The following is a 22,935-nucleotide window of genomic DNA, read 5'->3' as shown; positions in this document are numbered from 1 at the left end:
ACTCCATGTGCTGGCATGTGGGAGCTCTCATTAACATTTACTATGCGGTTTAGCAAAGGTGATGCTGAGATATGTCCAGGCTACAACTATTCATCTTGTCCCATCTGGAAAGTTTGCAGTGCTGCAGTCCACAATCGCCTGCTGGGAGAACTGCTGTTAAGATTAAGTCACACACACACACACACACACACACACACACACACACACACACACACACACACACACACACACACACACACACACACACACACACATATATAGTTGACAGTTGAAATACCTACCTTGTTGCAACCACACAATCCCTACACTGCCCCTGCTGTTCAAATATATATATATTTTGCATCTTGCGGATGTGTAGCATTAATTACTGAGGACATGCACAACCAAAGTTCTAAACAGATGCCGTTTACCAAAGGAATCCATCATGTACACAGTAACGCTTGGTTGAAAGTAAGTATATCTCTGGCCTTGGAGTCAGCTTTTGGCTGTTTGTATAAGTATTTATCCATGTACATAGTTGACGTCTGTCATTTTTTGCATTACTTATTCTCTTCAGGCCTCTTTTTTGTCTCATAACTCATTGAGACCATTATATTGTCAGAGGGAAGTTCTTTCGGAAATTCTTGCAGTGGCTGGGTTTAAAACCGACATGCTCTCTCTGAGGTTTCTACCTTCTCTTTACCCTGTTAAAAAGTTTTTTTGTTTTTTTTTCCTTTCTCTTGTTGAGGGTTAAGGGCAGAGGATGTCACACCTTGTTAAAGCCCTAGGAGACAAATTGAGATTTGTGAATATGGGTTATACAAATTAAATTTGATTGATTGATTTGATTGACATGTTCCTTGTTGTTGTGAAGCAGGATTCATATTCCCAAGGATTATTATGGTATGGAATAGTATGGACATACTCTGCATAGCTAAGCTCACCAGAATGTTATGTAGCCAAGGCTTTACACAACAGGTCACCTGCAGCCGTGGTGGACGTTGTACAGCCCAGTGAAGCACAGACAAATAAATAGGAAACAGTTCCCCTTGTTACCTATCTCTTCTGCCATAATATACCTTTTTGCGATATGTTAACAAACCTGGACCTGAGATTGATTAGAAGTCACAGGTTGAATCACACCTTTACCTCTATTGATGCATGTCCTGCTTCAGCTAGATGTGCATCTATTCATTTGACTGGGTTTCCAGAGCTGAGGGCATTTGAGAAATAAATGAATGTTTTGCATGTTCCAGTGCAAAATATTGCCAGTCTGTCATTAATCAATGCACAAATGTCATCTTACAATTATCATTACCACCAGCATTAAATCCTTTTTGTGGACAAGTTGAGCTTTTATTTCTGCTAATGACAACTTGTTATAGACATGGTCAGATTATTCATAGGTGTGAACAAATGAATAGTTTGCAAACTAGGTACTCTTGTAAAATATGTGTAGGGTGTTTCACAGTAATTTGTTTTAAAATAATCTACTTGCCTTACTCACACAAACATATTGTATAAATGACAGTGAAAGGAGGAGTTCATTATTTTTTATCTTCTTGGTCTTCTTTTCTTGAAGCAGAATCAATTTCCTTTATGGTGTCAGTGGACCTCTTTCCCTTGCTCTCATGCACACACACACACACACACACACACACACATTGTGTCAAACAGAGCTCAACAACCTCAACCTGCTCCATTCTATTGCGTCTGCTTTTTTCTTCTTTCTTCTTATCCCTCCCTCCTCTCCGTGTCCTTGCCTTCTATTTCAATTTCAACACTCTTTATATCTTACTGTGTTCCCCGTTTCTTACCTCCTTCCTCTCTTTCATTCTCTACCTGCGCCTTACGTGAGTTCCCCAGTCCCTCTATTCACTCTTCATTTAATCATTTACAATTCATTTATTGGCCATAGGTTTACCGCTCTTCTCCACACAATTTAACATGGGCTTTTGCATTACATCGAGGGGCGGCTGAGGGGGTAGACCAATCGTCCTCTCCCCCATCTGCATGCCGAAGTGTCCTTTGGAAAGATACTGAACCCAGAATTGCACCTCATAGAAAAAGGGCTGCCCATAGATGCACTGTTTGAATGGGTTTGTGAATGGTTGAATGGCAATAAACTGTACTGTAAAGCGTTTTGAGTGAACATCAAGACTTGAAAAGCTCTACATAAATACAGGCCATTTAACTTTGTCTGCATTTCTCTGTTTCCCTACTTGTCCTTAATCTCTCCCTCTATCTCTTCTTCTCTGGCTCAGTGTGATGGGACACAGGAGGTTGCTGTAATTTGATTGGAGGTATTAAAGTTGATTTGATTAACCATGGGCCAAATTACTGGCTGCTTAATGGAATCAGGCCCAGTCACCTGCCAGGGGCCCCTATAGTTGAGGTGCTCAGCCCCGACACACACACACAACACACACACACACACACACACACACACACTTGCCTTGGGCACATCACTTCTTCATAAGTACAACCTGATCAGACGAAGTGGCAATGCTGTAAAAGCTGGTGGGTCATCTTGTCAAATCCTTCCACTCAGTGATATCAGACAGTAATTTCCTGTGGCCATGATGGTCAGTTGGAGTCACTGCTGGTTTCACTCCTCCTAACCTACCATTATAAATCTGCTTTATCAAGCTATTCATTAGAGTTAGCAGCGAGAAGACACTTTAATTGCACTGATGATAGATGAGGTTTTTACAGAGTGCAGACACCGTGGTTCCAGACCACTACATCCAGATTACAAATCAGATTCTGGCCCTTACTGTTGTCTTTATTTTTGTTATCATAAAAATAATTATATTTCATTACTCTTTACATTACTATCTATATTATAATTATTATGTTATCAGTGATATGGTAATATTGTGGCAGTAAGTGTAGTAGCAGTAATGTTGGTTGTAGGCTTATCAGAGAAAGCCAGCCCCTCATCAGGGTTATTGGGGCGGCTGTGGCTGAGGGGAAGAGCGGTCGTCCTCCTCCAACCTAAAGGTCGGCAGTTCAATCCCCAGTCTTCCCCATCTGCATGCTGACGTGTCCTTGGGCAAGATGCTGAACCCCGAATTGCCCCTCATAGAACAACAAAGTGCTGCTAATAGATGCACTGTGTGAATGGGTGAATGTAAAACTGTACTGTAAAGAGCTTTGAGTGGTCACCAAGACTAGAAAAGCGCTATATAAATACAAAACCATTTACAAAACCATTGACAGACTTTACAAAGCTCCTTGTACAAATAGTAGCGATTGCAACATACCTAAATGCAATGCAACTGAAACTCCTTATGGTGGCATCCCCACAGAGCATCACTTTGATGAGCCTCATAAACTTTTTACACATCATCCAGTTCACACACACTCGGGTCTCGGGTGATCTGATCCCAAGTGGACAGCTCTCAGTGCGTCACTTCGGCATTAGAATGCGTCTGCACATGCATCTCGAGGGACCACTTGTGTTGGTGGGATCTCGCTCCCCCGCTCTGTATGCAAATAATCCCATGGCTTGATCATTTGTGTTCGCAAAGACCAAATGTGTTGTGGTTTTAGCCAGTCTTACTCTGACAGGCGGCTGTGTTGTTGTTTGTGTGTGTCCCTAAGAAGGAAACGGAGAAGGCAAGAGGAGGCTGACTGAGTTAATGATCTACTTTAATTCATTTAAAACAAAAAATATGTGCTGGTCAATGTTGATGTTGTGATGATGGCCACAAATCAGTGTATGGGGAAAATACATGCAGTTTTTCACATTTGCATCACTAAAAGAATGTCCCCACATATGTCCTGCAACACCTCTGAATGTGTCTTCAGTGCATCTTAGGTGCATCCATACCTGTCAGAACAACTGAGACCACTGAACAGAGTTTGTTATCCTCCACTGTTGCCATGTGCTTGCTCATTCTTGGAATTGTTGGGCTTCTCTATATTATGCATAAATAGAGCAAGGTGTATTTACCTGAATATTTGAAGTGCCTTGAGATAATATATGTTGTGAATTGGCACTATACAAATACAATTTAATTTAATTAAATATTATTTTAATACCAAGTCTGGGTTTTTAGCAGCTTTTCAACTTTCCTCAATTTTCTTTTCTCTTATCTGAATTTTGAAACTTGAAAATGAGACCAAACCTATATTTCCTTCAAACCAAGCCATCACTGTCAAACAGACATCACACAATCAATCAATCAATCAATCAATCAATCAAATTTTATTTGTATAGCCCATATTCACAAATCACAATTTGTCTCATAGGGCTTTAACAAGGTTTGACATCCTCTGCCCTTAACCCTCAACAAGAGTAAGGAAAACTACCCCCAAAAAAAGAAGGTAGAAACCTCAGAGAGAGCCACATGTGAGGGATCCCTCTCCCAGGACGAACAGAAGTGCAATAGATGCCACGTGTAATGGAGAACATCAGAAAGATAAGGGTATTTAGAGCATTGATTAGAATAAACACTTTGTAGCAGAATGGAAGGTAATTAATTGATGGATTATTGTCAGTAATGGTCGAGTATCTGAGTAGAAATATTGTATATCAAGCAGTCTTGTTGTATTTATAGTCCACCTAGACCTATAGCAGCATAACTAAGAGCAGGTCCAAGACAAGCCGGTACCAGCTCTAACTATAAGCTTTATCGTAAAGGAAGGTTTTAAGCCTACTCTTAAACGTACAGATGGTGTCTGCCTCCCGAACTGAAAGTGGGAGATGATTCCACAGGAGAGGAGCTTGATAGCTGAAAGCTCTGGCTCCTACTCTACTTTTAGAGACTTTAGGGACGACAAGTAAGCCTGAATTCTGGGAGCGCAGTGCTCTAGTGGGTTGATAAGGTACTATCAGCTCTTTAAGGTATGATGGTGCCATATTATTAAGGGCCTTGAAGGTGAGGACGAGAGTTTTAAATTATATTATAGATTTAACTGGAAGCCAGTGTAGTGAAGCTAATACAGGAGAAATGTGGTCTCTTTTCTTGGTTCTTGTCAGGACACGTGCTGCAGCATTTTGGACAAGCTGCAGAGTCTTTAACGACTTACTGCTGGAGCCTGATAATAAGGAATTACACTAATCAAGTCTGGATGGAACAAAGGCATGGATTAGTTTTTCTGCATCTTTTTGAGACAGGACATGTCCGATTTTTGAGATGTTACATAAGTGAAAGAAGGCGGTCCTAGAAATTAGTTTGAAGTGAGAATTTAAGGACAAATGGGGATTAAAGATGACTCCCAAATTCCTGACTGTTTCATTGGAACCACACACGCACACACACAGACACACACACAAACACACAACCTTGTACTGCATAATACATTCCCTTGGTCCTTACCCTGACCTTTACCATCTCAACTAAATGTCTGACCATAACCCTTACCCTACACATAACTCAAGCCCTAGGAGTAGGTGGTAACACTTAAGAGGGCCCTTGAAAGTGGGTAAATGGTCCTCATAAAGATACCCATACAAATACACACACACACACACACACGCACACACAAACGATCACTAGAGGGTATTAGAACTAGAGATCAGATGAATGCAAACCATTTAAGACACAGTTGTTGCCATCCTTTGCTTGCCGCATACATTTTTAATCAGAATAGGCCTCTCTCCAACATTGCACTCCACAATAATTACCATACAGCAGCGAGCAGTCAGGGGTGCCACCCCGCCGTCATCACACCAGCATCACCAAGCTCTGCTGTCACAGCTACTGTTTGGCTATAGGGGCACTCTCCAAAAAATCTTTTTTGTTGTGTTGTGAGTGCAAGACTGTCATTGTTTCTTTGTGTGTGTGTGTGTGTGTTGACATCCAGTATATCATGAAAGTGCTGCAGCAGCACCAAATGTTAATGTGGTTTCAGATAAACTATATTACATGTGCTTGTACGTGTGTGTGTCAGTGGTATGAGGCTGAATACAGTTCATCACTGTGAACTTTATTGTATTGGATGGAGTATGGTGTCCTTTAAAAACGTTTTATCTCTAAATTAGTTACTAAAGCCACCGTGGTTGTAGATGAATCATTAAGGACATATGTATCAAGCGCTATATCTGAACAAAGCCATTAGAATTGTGTCTTTTCCCATCAATTAAAAAAATGTCCATATTATGTAATCATATGTTGTATTGTTACCAGCTGTATGCCGCTGATCTGGAACATGAGCCTCCACAAAGAGTAACTGAATCAGGTCTCTTTTAGAGAGGTGAGGGGAAATGTTAAACTAATACCAGGTTCCCATTCAGGGAATAGAGCTGTGTCAGATGTTGTCATGCACTCAAATAAATAATTATGCCTAAAACGTCAACTTTGTGTTTTTTCAATTACTTATTAAATAAAAATCCTCCCTTCATTAAGGTTTCTTTAAGTTTTAAAGAGGTGTTGCTTCAGTGTGTAATTTTGGAGGATATAGTTTGTGGTGCCGTTGAAACTGTTCGTGTGTCATAATGAGAGGGGTTTCTGACATTAAGTCTACCTTCATTGATAGAGGACAAAATATTACAAACACGTGTAATATAAACAAACTCATGACAAATTGCAGCCTCTAAACTAACCATAAAGTTGAATCAAAACCTCTAACTTAGTTTAATCACAATGAGAATATTATAACTGTTTGAATGTATAAATGTTAATGCATAATCATTGAATTAAGTTGGACCTAATAAATTGGCAGCTGAGAGCATTATAGTCAATATAGTAGGTATAATAGTACGCAATAAAAAAATTTGTTTAAGTAAAATTACCTCTCGTGAATTTTTGTCAGCTTATAGACCTATATCCAACCTCCCCTTCATTTGAAAAAGTCTTGAAAAATGTGATTATTTGCACAGGAATTATCTGTCACTGAGAGAACATAGCACAGAAAGAGCAATACTGAATGTTAATAATGAACTTCTGGATTTAGATGACGGACGTGTTTCCATACTCATCCTGCTAGATGTTAGTGCTGCATTTGACACAATCATTCACAGGATAACATGTTATTTGGATTTAAAGAACAGTCTTAGATTCCAGTTTGTCCATTTAAAAAATGATCATGATCATAATCTCAATCATTAGGCACTAAGTTCCTCAAGGTCCTCTGCTGGGACAGATACCTTTCACCTTATATATTCTTCCTTATCCTATAGAGGCAATACTTCCAGTTAAACTTCAGGAATGGATTAAAGACATAAAGGCCTGGATTACCTGTTATTTCTAAATTCAGACACACCTGGAGTTCAGTGATACATTTGAAGTGTTTATTGCAGCAGCAGAACATAGTTAAGAATTTGGCAGCACTGCTTGACTTCACCCACGTTTTACATTGATATAATGAAAAGAGGAAAACAAAAAGAAGTAAATGTGCTGCAGCTTGAATAGACAGCTAAATTGGGAGGGTGTGTATCATAGTGGATTGTGGAGAGTGTGGCAGAGCATCTGCAGAGAATCCTTTTGAATTTGTTATTATTATTATTATTGTTTTTATTATTATTGTTGTTGTTGTTATTGTTATTATTATTGTGATTGAATTCAATTGTTTTCTGTCTGATTGAGCAAAAAATGGAATCTGGTTGGTTTAGAACATCAAACGTCTTACATGTGAATCAGGCATCTGTCTAAATATTCTTTTGAATTGTTTGTTTGCCTGCATTGGATGTTAAAATCTGTCTGACCTTTTTCTTGTTGTTTTATTCTTATTTGACAGGGCGGCACATAGATCCCTTCTTACAGACCAGTCGGCTGTACATGGAGACCCCCAGTTGGGCAGGTCAGTGTGTGTGTGTGTGTGTGTGTGTGTGTGTGTGTGTGTGTGTGTGTGTGTGTGTGTGTGGTGTGTGTGTGTTGTGAAAACACCTTGTCTTGCTGCAGACAGTCACACAACAGCACCACGTCTGTATGTTCCCATATCCAATAGTTTTACTGATACATGCACTCAGACAGCAGCTACGTAGGGGTGTGTGTGATATGTTTTTGTGTGTGTGTGTGTGTGTGCAGCTGGCTGTTTTTGTGTGTATGCGCAGAGGGAGAATGTGCTGACTGCAGTGCTTTGGTTCTGGGCATGCCCATTAGAAGTAGCTATAAATCCTGAGCGCAGTGCTCTCACTGTGTCAGCAGTCCAGCCAATGAATGGATATTAAACGCCACAAAAAGTCTCTTTATTCTGCCTGCTTTTTTCATGCTGCTGCATATCTATCTATCTATCTATCTATCTATCTATCTATCTATCTATCTACTCTTCCATCCTTCTTGTTCGCTCCTGTCTCTTGTTCTATTTTGCTCTCTCTGTTACAATGAAAGAAAAAGAAGAACCAGGACGGCACCTCTGCCAGACCTGCTGGGCTGATATTAATGCAGAAAAATATCCCATGGTCTTAACTGAGACCATGGGATATTTTTCTGCATTACCTTCAGACATCATACAGATTGTCACACTGGCATCTTTATCTGCAATGTAGGCTCGTGTATGCTCCCACCAATTGTATTTTTTTAATGACGGCCATAGCGTTGTTATGAAGGAGAAAGGATGATAAAATTCTAGTGAATTTGTGGATGAAGAAATCTAGATTGCTCTCAGATGTAGAGAATTTAGGAGTAGTTGTTAATCATGCAGAGCAGTTTTAAAAGGAGAAACAACGGAATACTCAAATGCCTACTTTTAAAATGTTGACCGATTGGCTGAAACCAAGACTAGTGTTGTATGAACTTTGCACAGTAGCTTTTGGATCTTAAACACAAAGTGTTTTGCTGTTATGTTTCCCAGTTTCCAGTGTGTTTTACTGCAGACTCATAAATGCTGGCTGTAAACGCTCCTCCTAATGTTACCCTGCACACTCCCTGCAACTCTCCGCTCACTTCCGAACCTCCGTGCAGCTTGATCATAAAAAATGTATTATTATTTCGATTAAATTTGAGCTTCTGAAGTGTGACCCTGGATGTAGGTGTGGCCATCTGTCCTGCTGGCACATCAATACCAATCTAATAGCAGGAGGAAAGATCAATCACAACCAGCTTAGATCTGTGGACATAGACGCAGCCCATGTGGTTACTCTGCAGCCTCTGCACCAAACCATAGTAGTAAATTCCATTGTTTCTGCTTCACACTGGGCACACGTTTTTTGCTTTGCCAGATCATAGTGCACACAAAAGGAATGAGGATTATAATGCTGCACTGTGGATTTATCCGGATATTAAACTGTAATCATGTATTAAGTTATCATTAGGAAAGACTATGGGCCTCATTCACCACTATCTTGTAAGGTTTTTCTTAAATCTATTCTTAATAAAGTTCCTAAGAAAACACTCATTGCTCTTAAACTGCAGAATTGTTTGCACGTGTTCTTATATTGATGAATGCCATGTCTTTGTGAGTTGAGAGCGCATGACAGTTATTCATAAATAGCATTGGCCAACACCCCACCGATGCCCATAAAAGGGCGTGAGAATTCAGGACCGTGTGCCCAAACAGAAATGACAGAAACTTAATACCTAAACGAAAATTTAAAGACAAAGGACTCACCCCCCCCAAAAAAACTACAGGGGACGCAATTACATGTTCAGTGAAAGCTGTTTGGGGAGAAGCAGTTACTGAATTTTAAAAAGTGGTTTGATCTCAAATCTGAAGTCTAAAGAAATATTGTCAAAAACCGAAGAGAGAAGGGGAAAGGAGAAAGTGAGGGGGACAGGACGACAGAGTTCTCTGATCTGGACCAGCGCATCATTGGGAACACAGCACTGAGGGTGAACCCTCGGCTGAGCGTCTGGACTAGAGTGTGGATACCAGACCCGAGCCCGGCAACACCAGACATACTGGACAAAATGTTTTAAATAATATTCGGGTTCTGGCTGGTTATGTTGAGTGGGCTGATTTTTTACAATGCACATAATTGGGAAAACAAACAATACCCATCTGTGTTAGGAACCGATCATAATACTCGGTTTACACTACCTGCATTAGGCTTACGTCGGGTTTGGACTCAAAAAACTAAATGCCAGTCGCATTCAGGTTGAGCTTGGTTAGTTTTCTCTCAGCCTTGGACAGGTTCAGACAGAAAAATGAGTCGCTCTCTAATCTAGACACAGACCTGGGCGCTATGTCAGCGGTTGCATCTTCTGTGTCATATCTTGTAGAATGGAAAAGTCTGCTCGTTTGTCAGATGTCTTGCAATCATGAAATTAATTAACGTACACAAGAAAGAAGTAACAGGAATTTATAACACACACAATCACAATTAACATCTTACCCCCGACCTTAACCAGGAGTTTAGATATTAAGTTTTGCAAAGGACCTGGGTTTGGTCACCATGAAGTCTACAGGTCCAGACAAGGTCAGAGTTATAGTGTAACAAAAATGATTACACACACACACACACACACACACAGTTCCTCCTCCCTCCCCATAATATCTATAACAGATTGGCCTCGTTCAGCCTCTATCACTGTTCATCAACAGGCCTCTAGGCCCAATCAAGCTCGGCAGCCCAATGACAGTGTCATGGCAGTTAATTGGAAAGTTGTAAGTGACTCAAAGAAAGGATCATTGTTAGAGAGTTGTGGTTCCTTTGAAGCTCCAAGACCAGATTTGTGACTGTGATGCGCAAGAAGATCTTCTGTTGTGTTTGATGTCTACAGATCTATTTGACACTTACATTATATCTCTGTTTTTACTCGTCGTTGTTTTAATGCTACTTTTGTTTGGATTTGATCTGTTCATTGCCCTTATTTTTTAATAGTTATAATGTTACTTTTTTTCTTTTTTACTCTACTGTTTCATTGCACACACATCACAAAGAAAGAAAGAGAAAAGACACGGGCTGAAAGATAAATCAAAATAAAACCGTGACCTTGATTTACACACATATGCAATCTTATTTCTAATTGACAACAATTCTGATGCACTTTAATTAGGGACTTCAGAAACATCAAAAGAAGTGCTCTCTCAACCAATGACAATGCAGTGTTACCACACCTATTTCAGAGTGGTAAAGGGAGACAAAGGATTGTGTTAAAGATGAATTAACAACTAAATTGAACCACATTGAATGTGGCGAGAACCAGATGGCAACATGCCACAAATTGACATAATCACCTTAAACATCACTACAAAGCACAATGTGATAAAACTGTAAAGGCCAAGAAAACGTCAGGTAAAAACCCCTGCACCCGACAACAAAGACATCAATGATCAGGCACTATCATATTTTATATTTTGTTGTGCTTCCTTCTGCAGGTGAATGAGTGCAATAAACATTTGCAGTGAAAAAAATGATGAGAGAGAATCATGACCTCAATTCTAAGCAAGAAATTCTCACTTTTTCCAGAATCGAGCAGCCCTGGCTTGAATCGTGTCCGGCTAAATCAAAGGTACTAATGAACTGTTCTGAAGTGAGCAGCTCAACAGTCAAAGATGTGCTCCTCATTTCCCATTCGTGGAAACAAACTTTTCAGGATCAAAGAGACAACATTAGAATGAGCACATACCTCTGCAAAGGCCCCAAAGTCCCCATAGTATGTATAGCTATCTGTACACTTGTTCTTTTCATCACGACCCATGCATTTTTCCCTGGGAAATTAGTAAAGATGTCTCAAGTGCCCATGACCCGCATCCTTCCACGAGGTTTTGGAGAAATCTGTTCAGTGCTTTTCGGTTAATACTGCTGACAAACAAACACATGAAAGGACGGGGGAATAACTTACTTGATGGAGGTAACAAACGGACAGAGGTGAAAACAGAACCTTCTTGGCGGAGACAAATAATGGTTTATAATCTGTAATGATTAATACCATTTTATTTCAAGCCTACAGCGCTGTCGTGAGTTTTCCAAACAACTAAACTTCCCCACCAACTTCTAAAGCTTCATGAGACTTGTCTTCTTAAAATTAGACAATTACGTTGACTCTTCTCTGCTGCCCAGAGGTTAATTGAAGCTCTTGTTCCTCTAGTTGACATATTAATCTCACTCCTGCAGTTATTTCACATTTGTCAAATAAAGTATTCACCATTAGATAGGCCAACATGTTTTACAGTATAAGGTGAAACGCTTAACATGGTCTCAGTCAAAATATGGTCTTGATCCAAACGGGAGACACAATGACCTTTGACTGATGATTGATCCCTTGACACAAACTAATTGGAACTGTACCTGTGACACTGGCTGCACTGTGCTGACTGTTGAATTGGACCTGCTTGTCATTTGTTAATGTCAGTGAAGCTTTAAGTTGTCTTCCTCCTCGTTAAAAATGTAAGCTTGGCCTTTTGATGGTGACAGCACAAAGCAACCAGTGTGCTGTTAAAGCAACGTTATTACCACACATACACCGGAGTGTGATCTTTTTCAGGGTTACACTCTCACTGTGTACGACAAAAATCCTCAGTTGCAGATATCGTGTTCTTTGTGTGCATGGTCACTGGTAACAAAGATTGAAGAGGCTCACTCGCAAACTGTGACCAGTGTGGATTCATGAGCTTTTATTGTGACGATTCACCAGCGCAGAGACAGGGAGAGCTCAGCAGTGTAAACGGCAAAGTTTGTTTTGTGTTTTTAAGCGATGTCCAGTGTCTCTGATCTGCTTTTAAAACTCCCAGAAAGGCCATTACAATTAAAGGGGTGCTGGCCAGAGAGAAGGGGAAATGGAGAAGAGGCTGATGAGAGTAAAAGAGGAATGTCAGCGCAAAGACTGGCGGAGATGCTTTTAGCCTCCCTCCGCAGGAGTAATGTCCAATTACTGCGCTGTTTGAGACTGCTGCTTCACACTGTCATCAGCGTGCAAGCACCAGGTTATGGCCTCTGCAATGGGCCGATTGTCAGCTGTCATGGATCACAATCAACCAGCGAGTCCTCAGGCCATTTCAACGAGCAGGGCCTTTCACATTGAATATTCATGTTGTTTTACTGGTTATAATAGTCTGAAGTAGTCTCCGGCAATGAATTTTAACATCATCATGAATAACTCCTTCCTCTCCACACTCAACAACACACTCAGATAAGCTCAGTGTTGTTTTCCAAATGCTCCACATAATATTTCTAGGTGTCGTCCCTGAGTTCACGTGCATTTAAGGAGAAAGAATAAATGACAGCGTGTAGATGTGTTGGAGTTGCATCTCTTCGAATCATAACCAGCAGCTGGTCATTTTTGCCTCGCACAGCTTTCTGTGCTGGTGGTGCAACAGGAGTTGTAGGAATGCTGTCTTCAGACATGTCAGAGCAGTTAAAACTTTCTTAGTTCTGCTGCCGTTGGTTGAAATGACTACAGAGCTCCTTCTTGTGTGCTCTCAATGTTTATTGTTCTCCCAGTCTCTGAAACTCTCCTTCTTGTTAATCAACAGAACTGAAGACGTAAAAGTTTTAAACACTCGACTTTTTCTATGTGACAAGAGGTTAAGAGAATTATCGTTTGACCTCAGCTTGAAAAGTCACAAGCTCTCACAGACATTATTAACTCTGCGTAGTATGGTTTTAAAGCTTTACTATCATATACTGTTTACTACTAATTGAAAACACTTATGTACAGAAAGTACTGTGAAACAATCATGAATGTATTTGTGTTCGATTTTTCATCTCCATCAATAACTATTTTCCTAAGATACTTTGTATGACTAATGAATTTAAAAATAAGTCTATGTTTTATACATAGCATAGGGTCTTGGTGAAGCTGAGGGGCCAGACTAGCCCTGATGAATCAGCCATGACACAGCTTTGAGACCTTGCCCAGAACTCACTGGAGGTATTACACATCCAGTTTGACCTGGGAATGCCTTGGAATCCCCCAGGAGGAGCTGGAAAGCATGGTTTTCTAGAAGGGCATGTTTGGAACACCCTGCTTAGCCTGCTGCCTCCGCCACGTGACCTCAAATGAGCGGATGAACGGTGCCATTACTCTTATGTTGTCCAGCCTGTCAATGACAAAAATGACTGATCTCAATTCTTATCACATCTCGGTTACATCAAAACACTTGGCAATTTGTATATAGGGCAAAAAGACACGTGCAAAATCTGTCAGAGGAACACTGTTAGAGAGAGAGCAGGTTTATTTGTTTCTTTTTCTTTGACAGCCAAACATGTAAGAATACTGTCAACAAATAAAAATAAATCTTTATTTCTCACTAGTTACTGTTTTGACTTATGCCTCTTTAAGGCCTTGGTCCTTTAAAACAAATCTTCTCTAATTTATACCAAAGGATTTGGGAATAAATGTGTATATACATACATGTACTTTCATAAAAGTCCGAAAAAGATAAAAGTACCTACAAGACCATTACTTATTCTACATCTACAATTTGTTTACAGCAGAAAAGTCAAACTCCAACGTAAAGTGGCCATGTGTAAACAACTAACTGTCAGAAAAGGATCAATTATGCTGCATCTCATCCAAACAGCAGATAATGGACCTGAACTTGACAAAAACAGAAGACATGTCATCTGTGTCAATGAAGCCTTGAACCAATCAGGGCACAGTTGTGTCGTCACAGAGGTGGTGGTCAGCTGTGGGACAACTGCGCGGTCTGACTCGCTGTTTGAAGATCACATGACATGATGACGTTTTGCAGCACTGAATGAAGTTGGACAACATTTCTAACCAGCATAAATCACGTTAAGCCAGCGCTACATAGGGTCGAACACACATATTGACTTTATAAAATTGATGACAAAACATTAAAAAGTGAAGCCTAAAACATCATGACTGCCCCCTAACCTTACCCCCCCCCCGCCTCAATGTTGGCAGACGGGACACACTAAATACATTTTCCCAAAGATACTCTCTGCCCCCTGATGTTATGTGGTTCCTATTACACACATCAGTGCTCATGTTCCTGATAAGTTTAGTTTTAATTATTTGATTTATTATTTGATGGTATGAAAATGGGGTAAAATGTATGGTCGGGACCTTGATAACACAATTCTCATCTCATATCCCTACTGCATAGACTCTGTCACCAGATGACATCACTAACACAACATGGCAGCATCCATATCGGAGAAAAACGTACACTTTACCACACACATGACGAACAAATATGGGGTCAGATCATTTGTAGTGTTTATATATTGAATATTGTAGTTTGTATAACAGTATCATGTTGAGGCTTTTTGTTACAGGTAGTTCCCACCTGCTTGAGTGTGTGTGTGTATGTGTGTGAGAGAGTGTTTGTGTGTGAGTGTGTGTGTAGTTTGCATATACAGTAGAATTTCCATATGATTGTGTACAAATATGCCCGTGTGTGCACTTGCATGTACTTATGTTTATATTTGCATGTGTAGTTTGTTCTGGTTCAGATTCCTTCACAGTGGTAAAATACCCACATTTGTAATTACTTTAACCGTATGATGGAAATGTTTAACAGCTGTTGTCCAACATCAGGTCGGACAGTTCCATCGACCCCATCTCCAGTAAAACTACACCCAACCTGCATCTCTTTCTTTTAATGCCTCTCTCTCTCTCTCTTTATTCTCTCATTCATCATGTTGACATCAGCATAGCTACTTTTGTGAAATAGAGAAACCCTAACCCAGAAAAGCTGACTGAATTATTCAGTCAGCTTTTCTCTCTCTCTCTCTCTCTCTCTCTCTCTCACTCTCTCTTCTCAAACTCTCTCTCTCTCTCTCTCAAACTCTCTCTCTCTCTCTCTCAAACTCTCTCTCTCTCAAACTCTCTCTCTCTCTCTCTCTCTCTCTCTCTCAAAATCTCTCTCTCTCTCTCTCTCTCTCAAAATCTCTCTTGTTTTTCATTTCATTCATTTAATTTTACGCAGGACCATGATCACATGATATGGAGCACAAAAGAACATACAATGTGTCTTCAAAAAAGCACCCAGTGTACATAATAATAATAACTCTCAGGATTCTGGTGTTATTTACTATAAAATTACAGATGGACTTCCTGTATGTTTGGTTTTCACACAACAAATACTTTTCCAGTTTGATCTCGATTGAATTGTACATACAGTAGATATAACACAAGGGAACAAACTGCTGAGCTCAGTTTGCCACTTTAAATACACTGATCCTTCAGCCTCTGTTCAATACTTAGTTTCAACCAGTTGATGTGGCTGCACATCTGTGTGAGCCAAAATTAAGACAAACCACAGACATCTGGTATTTGTTTAACCTGCAAGACCCATGGCGATACATAAAGACCTGTTTTATGAAGGTTCAGCAAATGGTTGTACATTATCCGACTAAGTTATCTCGAGAGAGCGTAATCTCTGTTTCTCTATCCCTCTTCGCCTTAAAAAAATGCGTATGTGGCTCTCTCTCTGTGTGTGTGTGTGTGTGTGTGTGTGTGTGTGTGTGTGTGTGTGTGTGTGTGTGTGAGGGCAGACGGGAGTAATTTCTGCTCAGTGGAAAGCACTTTACATATGACACCCGCGTGGGATTCAGCTGCAGATGCAGGGCTGCTGGGTTATTAGTGAATTGCTTCGCATTTCCCCATTTGCTGCCTTAAACTTATAAAGCGAGAACTGTGGATTGTACAGTATTATACAAATATAAAACGTGTCCCTCATCTTCTGATATGCCACATCCTGCTCCCATTTTTGGGATGGTGAATATGTGTGTGTGTGTGTGTGTGTGTGTGTGTGATCGAAAGAGAAAGAGCGTGGCCTACAAGTCAGTTATGTGCTAATATTGCTTTTCTCCTCTCATTTATGGCTCACCACTTCTGTTTCCATTTTCATATGAAAACATTTCTCCAGGTTCTGTGCATGTAGACTTTATGCTTGCCCAGACCCTTGTACCTGTGTGTGTGTGGTAGATGTGGTATCACATCCATGAAAATAGCTGGTAAATGCTGAGGAGTGTGTGTTGAAACTTTAGTCGTGGCATGATTATGTTGTGGGATTGAAACCTGGAAATCAATTTGAGTATTCTCTCATCTGATTGGCTGCGATCTAACAGGGGCTAATATTAAAGAAAAATTCTCTGTTAGCTGTTGGTTTGAGCTTTGTCACATCAAATTATCTCAGTATATTTACTTGCATTATTATTTGTGCTTGTTGTGTGTGTTCAACATTTCACATATTCTACCATTCATCATATAATGATTGGCTGGGGTTGGTTTTACGTCAACCCCCAAAACCATGTTTTCCCAAGACTAAACCTTCGCTATAGCAGTGGCAGATTAGGAATGTTCCACCAACTTTTATGTAAAACTAGTCGACATAGACACAACACAGACACAGATGTACCAATGGGTCTGTGAGAGAGAACGAGTGAGAGAGAACAAATAATAAACGCAAGAAAAAATGATCTTACATGTTATTATGAGAAGTGTCAATCAATTTCTGATCATTATGAAACTGTGTCAATATAAATAGGGCTCAAAAAGGAACGTTTTATTTCTAACCTTATATGTAGAGATGGTGTCTGCCTCCCGAACCCAGAGTGGTTTCACAGGAGAGGAGCCTGGTCGCTGAAGGCTCTCCCTCCCATTCTACAGATTCTTGGAACCACAGGGGAGCCTGTGTTTTGGGATCAAAGTGATCTATCTGGACAATATGGTGTTATGAGCTCTTTGATATATGAAGGGGCTTGATTGTTATTGGCTTTGTATATAAGGAGCAGGATCTTGAATTATATTTTGAATTTTATAGCCAATGCAGAGAAGCTAAGACTGGAGTAAGATGATCTCTCCTTCTAGTTCCCGTCAGCACTCATGCTGCAGCATTTTGGACCAGCTGGAGGCTTTTCACAGACTTACTGGGACATCCTGATAATAAAGAATTACAATAATCCAGTCTAGAAGTAACAAATGCGTGGACGAGTTTCTCAGCATCCTTCTGAGACAAGATGTTTCTGATTAAATATATATAAAAAGACAAAAGCTACATTTGATCATTTCCAGCAGTTTATTTGAAAAACCCCATACATGGATTCCTGTACAATGCTCTTTCGGAGAACTTGCAATTGAAAACGGAGCAAATATATATGCTATGCAAAGAGTGCAAAAATATAGTTTTTTTATAAAGTGCATTTAGTTTAAATAAACATAAAACATGAACCGGGCTTTGCAATATATCAAAGGGATCTTTAAGAACAGGCTATAGAGTTAGAACTAAACTGAAGGCCACCCGCCCTTGGGTCGGGCAAACAAGAAGAAGAAGACAGTAGATGGTGGTAATGCACCTTGATGTTGGTTGCCACCTGCCTATAAACCAATGTTGTGCCATAATGCATCAAACGTGATACCATAAAATGGTGTGCCTTTCGGCATTCAATAAATTTGGTTATCAAGATAAAAATATTAAATATTAATATTTTATTATTAATATTAAATAATAACTTTAATTGATTAAAGTTACCTCGGGGCACCACCCTTCAAAGGAAGTGAAAAGATAGCCAATTTATTGATTAAGTCTCATAAAGGTTCTAACTACAAATTTGGAACTCTGATTAACAATTAAATTAATAACTATAACCAAAATTACCATATAGATAGTTAGCTAAGTTGAAAGATATGGGGTTCTTGACAGTGTAGAGGTTGGCGAAATTCACTTATGCAACATTAATGGAAAAACATTTGTGAAAGAAAAACATTTATTATGAATATAATAAAGTATAAAAACACAAATTGTGTGTATACATGTGTGTGTGTCTGTGTGAGTCAGCGTGCTTTCAAGATGGTGGCTGGCCAAAGAGATAACACCTTCCCCACCTATTGGAATGTTTACGACCTGTAGAGATAATGAGGTGAAGAGTTATGCGTGTGTCTGTGTGTGTGCCAAATTAGAGGAAGTTACTAGATTGGATGCAACGAAAGACTGTGAAGAGCATAACAGACTAACATTACTTTCTCAATAACTTGTACCCAAAATATCACAACACCACAAATCAAACTTATAAACCTCACACAGAATCGAATAAACAGTCTTGCTTAGCCTAGTATAATTATTAAGCCCAGATGTGTTACCAGTCCGTGGAAAGGGGAAAACGGAAGTTGCTGTGCAGTTCGCAGTTTTGTGTCGTCTTGCTGGTTTCGGTTGAGTTCAGTTCAGTTGCTGAAGTTTGCCAGCAGGACATCGAGTCGCTGCTAGGACGTTGGTAGAGCTTGGAGGGCGAGGAGGTTTCCTTGGTGAGATGAGCTGGAAGCTGCACCTTTGTGCTCCTCTCGAAGAGTTGGATGGGAAGAGAAGATGTGAGCTGGAGAAGAGGCTCCACAGCCTTCCCTCCTGTGGAAGGATCGTAGGAAGAGGCAGAAGAGGCTCAACAGCCTTCTCTCCTTAGAGGGGTTTTAGCAAGAGAGAGATCGAGAGCAAGAAGCTGGAGAACCTGGCTTATATTGGCCCGGTGACCTCACAGGTCATGGGGTCCAGAGTGACCAATGGGAGTTGAAACCTGTGTCCCTGGGGGGTTTTCCACCCCTCTGTGTGAAGTTGTTGCCTGCTGGGAGACTGAGTTCCTTGCTCTGGTTTTTAATGGCCCCTGGGAGACGGAGTCCTGGGGGAACATGCGGCTTCAGGGTTTGATGGCACATGTAGGCCGAAGTGTGGTTTCACACAAAACCATGGCCCAACACCGAACAAAGAAGAAGAAGGAGGAATAGCTCTGCAGGAACATTCTCTCACTCTCTCACAAAGAACTTTGCATTGCAATGCAAAACATGTGGGCATTTCCAGCTGTAGTAATGGTGGGGGAGCCGCTGGTTTGCTCATGGACACTGTCACACTGCTGCTGATGATGGTCCACCTACCGACTCACTTGGAATGCTTGGACTTTGCCTTCCACATTAAAGAATTGCTCAGGTTTCACAAACTTTAGTTTCCTGAACATCAGGTCCAGGGCAGAGGAGAGGATCTCTGTGATTGCTGTGTCCGAGAAAATAGACTCCATCTTCCGTTGTTGTTGAAGCTGCTCTGTAGCAGTGACTTGGAAAGCCTGCACTGTCGCTGTCTCAAAGCCTGCACTCTGGGTGCACTTCACTAGCCCCTTCTCAAGTGGAAGTACTGCAGAGATTGTGGTATAAATCTCCCAACTCATAAACACTGGCACATTCAAAGGGTTAAAGGGCTGTGGAAGGCTCCTCAAGCGTGCTCCACTGGTCGGCTTTCAAGTCAAGGTACCATTTGCCCCTCTGTGTGACAGTTGAGTCAGACAGTGTGGCAGTTGCAGGCCACCCTGCTCAAGCAACCGGCTAATCATATAAAATGTGCTGTTCCATCTAGTGCTTATATCCTGAACAAGCTTTTGCTGGGGTGTCCCAATTTGTTCCTGTTTTTGTCTCAGCTTGTTGCAGGCTAACTTACTTTTATTAAACTGCTCCACAAGACATCTTGCAGCCCAAATAGCTTTTTCAATGCTTCAATGCAGATTTGATCGCCAGTTGCGAGGGTTGACCAGTGCACTGGGCAGAGTACCTCCCGTGCTTCTCCTCCAGTGTTTTTGCCGCAACCACAATATTAGCACCGTTGTCATGCACAATTGCAATTATTTTACTGGGAGGAATTTCGAACCTAGCGGTTACCTCCTCCAACCATTCTGCAATGTTGGATGCTGTATGTCTTTGCAGTGGCATGGGAGTAATGCAGATTGAGTTCAAGTTCAATCCAATCCAATCATTTCCAATGTAATGACATGTAATGCGAAGATAGGCATCAGTGGCTACACTTGTCCATACATCAGTAGATAAAGCAATTTAGCTCTTGGTGTCTTTTATGGCACTCTTCACTCCGTGGAATGTCTCATTGTAATTCCTCTCCATCAGTTTAGTGAAATGGGTCCTTGAAGGAATATTGTAACCAGGGTTGAAGATGTGAATCATCTTTCTGAATCATTCATCCTCCACCATTGATAGTGGCCTTATGTCAGTTACCAGCATATTCAGTATAGTTTAGAGTAAGAAATATTTTTTTTTATTGTGTGCAAATGCATTTTCTGAATCTTTTATTCTTTAATTTAACAACTGTGCTTTGTGACTTATTACATTAAATATACTGTAATACTCTATATATATAATATATATAGTGCATATAATATAATATAATTTCAGCTAATTTTTAATATCAAGAATTTTATGTTTTAAAATGGCTTTAACAGGGGTGTTTGCTTTATAAAGTGTTAGGTGCAGTTGCATTGATCCATCACAGAACAGATGAAGCAGGCCTGGTTCTAGACTCTTTTACTTTCCCCAAACAAACCATAATCACAGTGAACATGAAACTGATGAAAACAAACAAAAAACTAAACTGTGAATGGAAAATACCTATTCTACCAAAAAAGAACAAGAAAACAAAGTGGTTTTAAACTTAAATGGGCCTTTGCACCGACTTCACTTTTGAGACTTGGAACCTTTACATCATTTTTTTAAACAAAAAGACATGTTAGAACAGAAAGTTGTTAGTGTGGGTCACAGATGTTTACACACAAACTTATAGAATCTGGCATTTTGTCATTTCAATTTATAAAATTAAAACACTGCATGACTGTGATCGTTTTTTCCAGACCTCGCCAGTGTCTAGTGTTTGCCAGAGACCAGTGCCTTGAGTTCTGCTTTACTTTTTGCCTCATCACTGAAGGTATGTCCATTGGCCACAACAGCAGCAGGAGTTTGCAAAATCATTGAGATTATAATAAGACTGAATGCATTTCTTTTAATATTCAGAAATGGTAATGGTTATATATCAGTTTTTTGAGCGACCCCCAAACTTCATATGTTGCTGCTTCTTAGAGATCTTATGGTGCATTTATACCGAACGCAGTGCAAATGTTTGTGTGTTGAGATGAAATAAAAAGTCAACACAAAGACACGATTAGACGCAAAATTGTGTGTCTCTTACGTCGCATTCGGTGTGAACGCAGCATAAGTTGTCCACTGACTCCCTTATAATTCAAACAGATGTTTTCAGTCTTTTCAATTCCCTTGAAGACTTGAAGACTTGAAGAATCAGAATGGTGAAGGTTAATGTACAGTTGAATTTAAAACACCAGTGTCCTGCAATTGCCACTTGTGGCCACTGTTGTTGTTTCCCAGCAGAAGTTAAATAATATTGCTTTAACGTCTCCATGTGCAGGCCTGTCCATGGTTTTTAATGGATTGTAAACTCTTACAATTTATGAGCTTACAATCACAATCTCACTGCACCCTAAAGTGTGTGTGTGTGTGTGTGTGTGTGTGTGTGTGTGTGTGTGTGTGTGTGGGCTACCCCTGATTAGGCCTTTACTCTCCTCCTTAGTCATTTTGATAAGGCTTTTGTTGGAACTCCTTAATCTTCATTAAAGACTGAATGAAGGTAGGGTAGAAACTTAGTGAAGTGAGGACAACAATTAACATTCTAACTGTGAGATAAGGCCCTATCTGTGACTCCCAGCTTTTTGCTCAGCACTGGTCCACATGGGGTGTGAGAGGTTGTAGGTAATATATACCTTTAGCTGGTAAAGAAGGAATGTAAGAAGACATGCTGAACATAGCCTCTCATTTCTGCCTGCCCTGATAGTGGTGGGCAGCCCTTGAGCAATGCACAGCATCATTACCTTTTTAATGATGTCTCTCCCCCTGGCTCCATGTAGAAGACCCAGTGTTGTTGCACAAGAGGAACAGCACTTGATAATATATCAGACTGGATCCTTATTGGAACCCTTATTAAGAGTACAGGCATAGCACACAGAGGCTGGTTGCTTAGTAGCTGATTCTGAATTAGATGGCTTATAAAAATCTTTGGACTTCTCATCCTTTGCAATGTCTGATAACACTAGGCACAAATGGCTTAAACGCTCTATTTTCTATCTGCTCAGCCTTCCCAGCAAAGAGCACACCACAGCGAAGAACAGTGCCCTGGCTATTACAAATTGTGCTTCTAGAAAAGGACATCAGGAGAGTTTGTCTCCTATGTTTTGCACTTCTGTTTCTGTGATATTCTGTCATTTCCAATTAGCTTTGTTTATTTAGAGCCTTGAGAGCTCCCTCTTTACCTATAGCTGGGGGTTGGTATAGGGTGCAGTGAGTTGTAATAGAGCACCATTTGACGTGGTGTTCGGGAGATGATGCA

The 22,935-nt window shown here is 40.4% G+C and overlaps 1 protein-coding gene across 5 annotated transcripts in view; it reads left to right on the top strand.

The window, feature by feature from the left end:
- Nucleotides 1-22,935, top strand: part of rbfox3a (RNA binding fox-1 homolog 3a) — a 488,647-nt gene that overhangs the window by 212,401 nt on the left and 253,311 nt on the right. For all 5 annotated transcript variants that reach the window (XM_035146628.2, XM_035146626.2, XM_035146627.2 and 2 more), the window contains one exon: nucleotides 7,666-7,728. In XM_035146628.2, the coding sequence (XP_035002519.1) occupies nucleotides 7,707-7,728 (22 nt within the window). In that variant the 5' untranslated portion in view covers nucleotides 7,666-7,706. The remainder of the gene's footprint in view (nucleotides 1-7,665; nucleotides 7,729-22,935) is intronic.

The sequence above is a fragment of the Hippoglossus stenolepis genome, chromosome 21 (assembly GCF_022539355.2).
Source record: "Hippoglossus stenolepis isolate QCI-W04-F060 chromosome 21, HSTE1.2, whole genome shotgun sequence".
In the NCBI taxonomy this organism is placed as follows: domain Eukaryota; kingdom Metazoa; phylum Chordata; class Actinopteri; order Pleuronectiformes; family Pleuronectidae; genus Hippoglossus; species Hippoglossus stenolepis.
The sequence above is the reverse complement of the archived record's forward strand: the minus strand, read 5'-3'. Positions and strand labels throughout refer to the sequence as shown.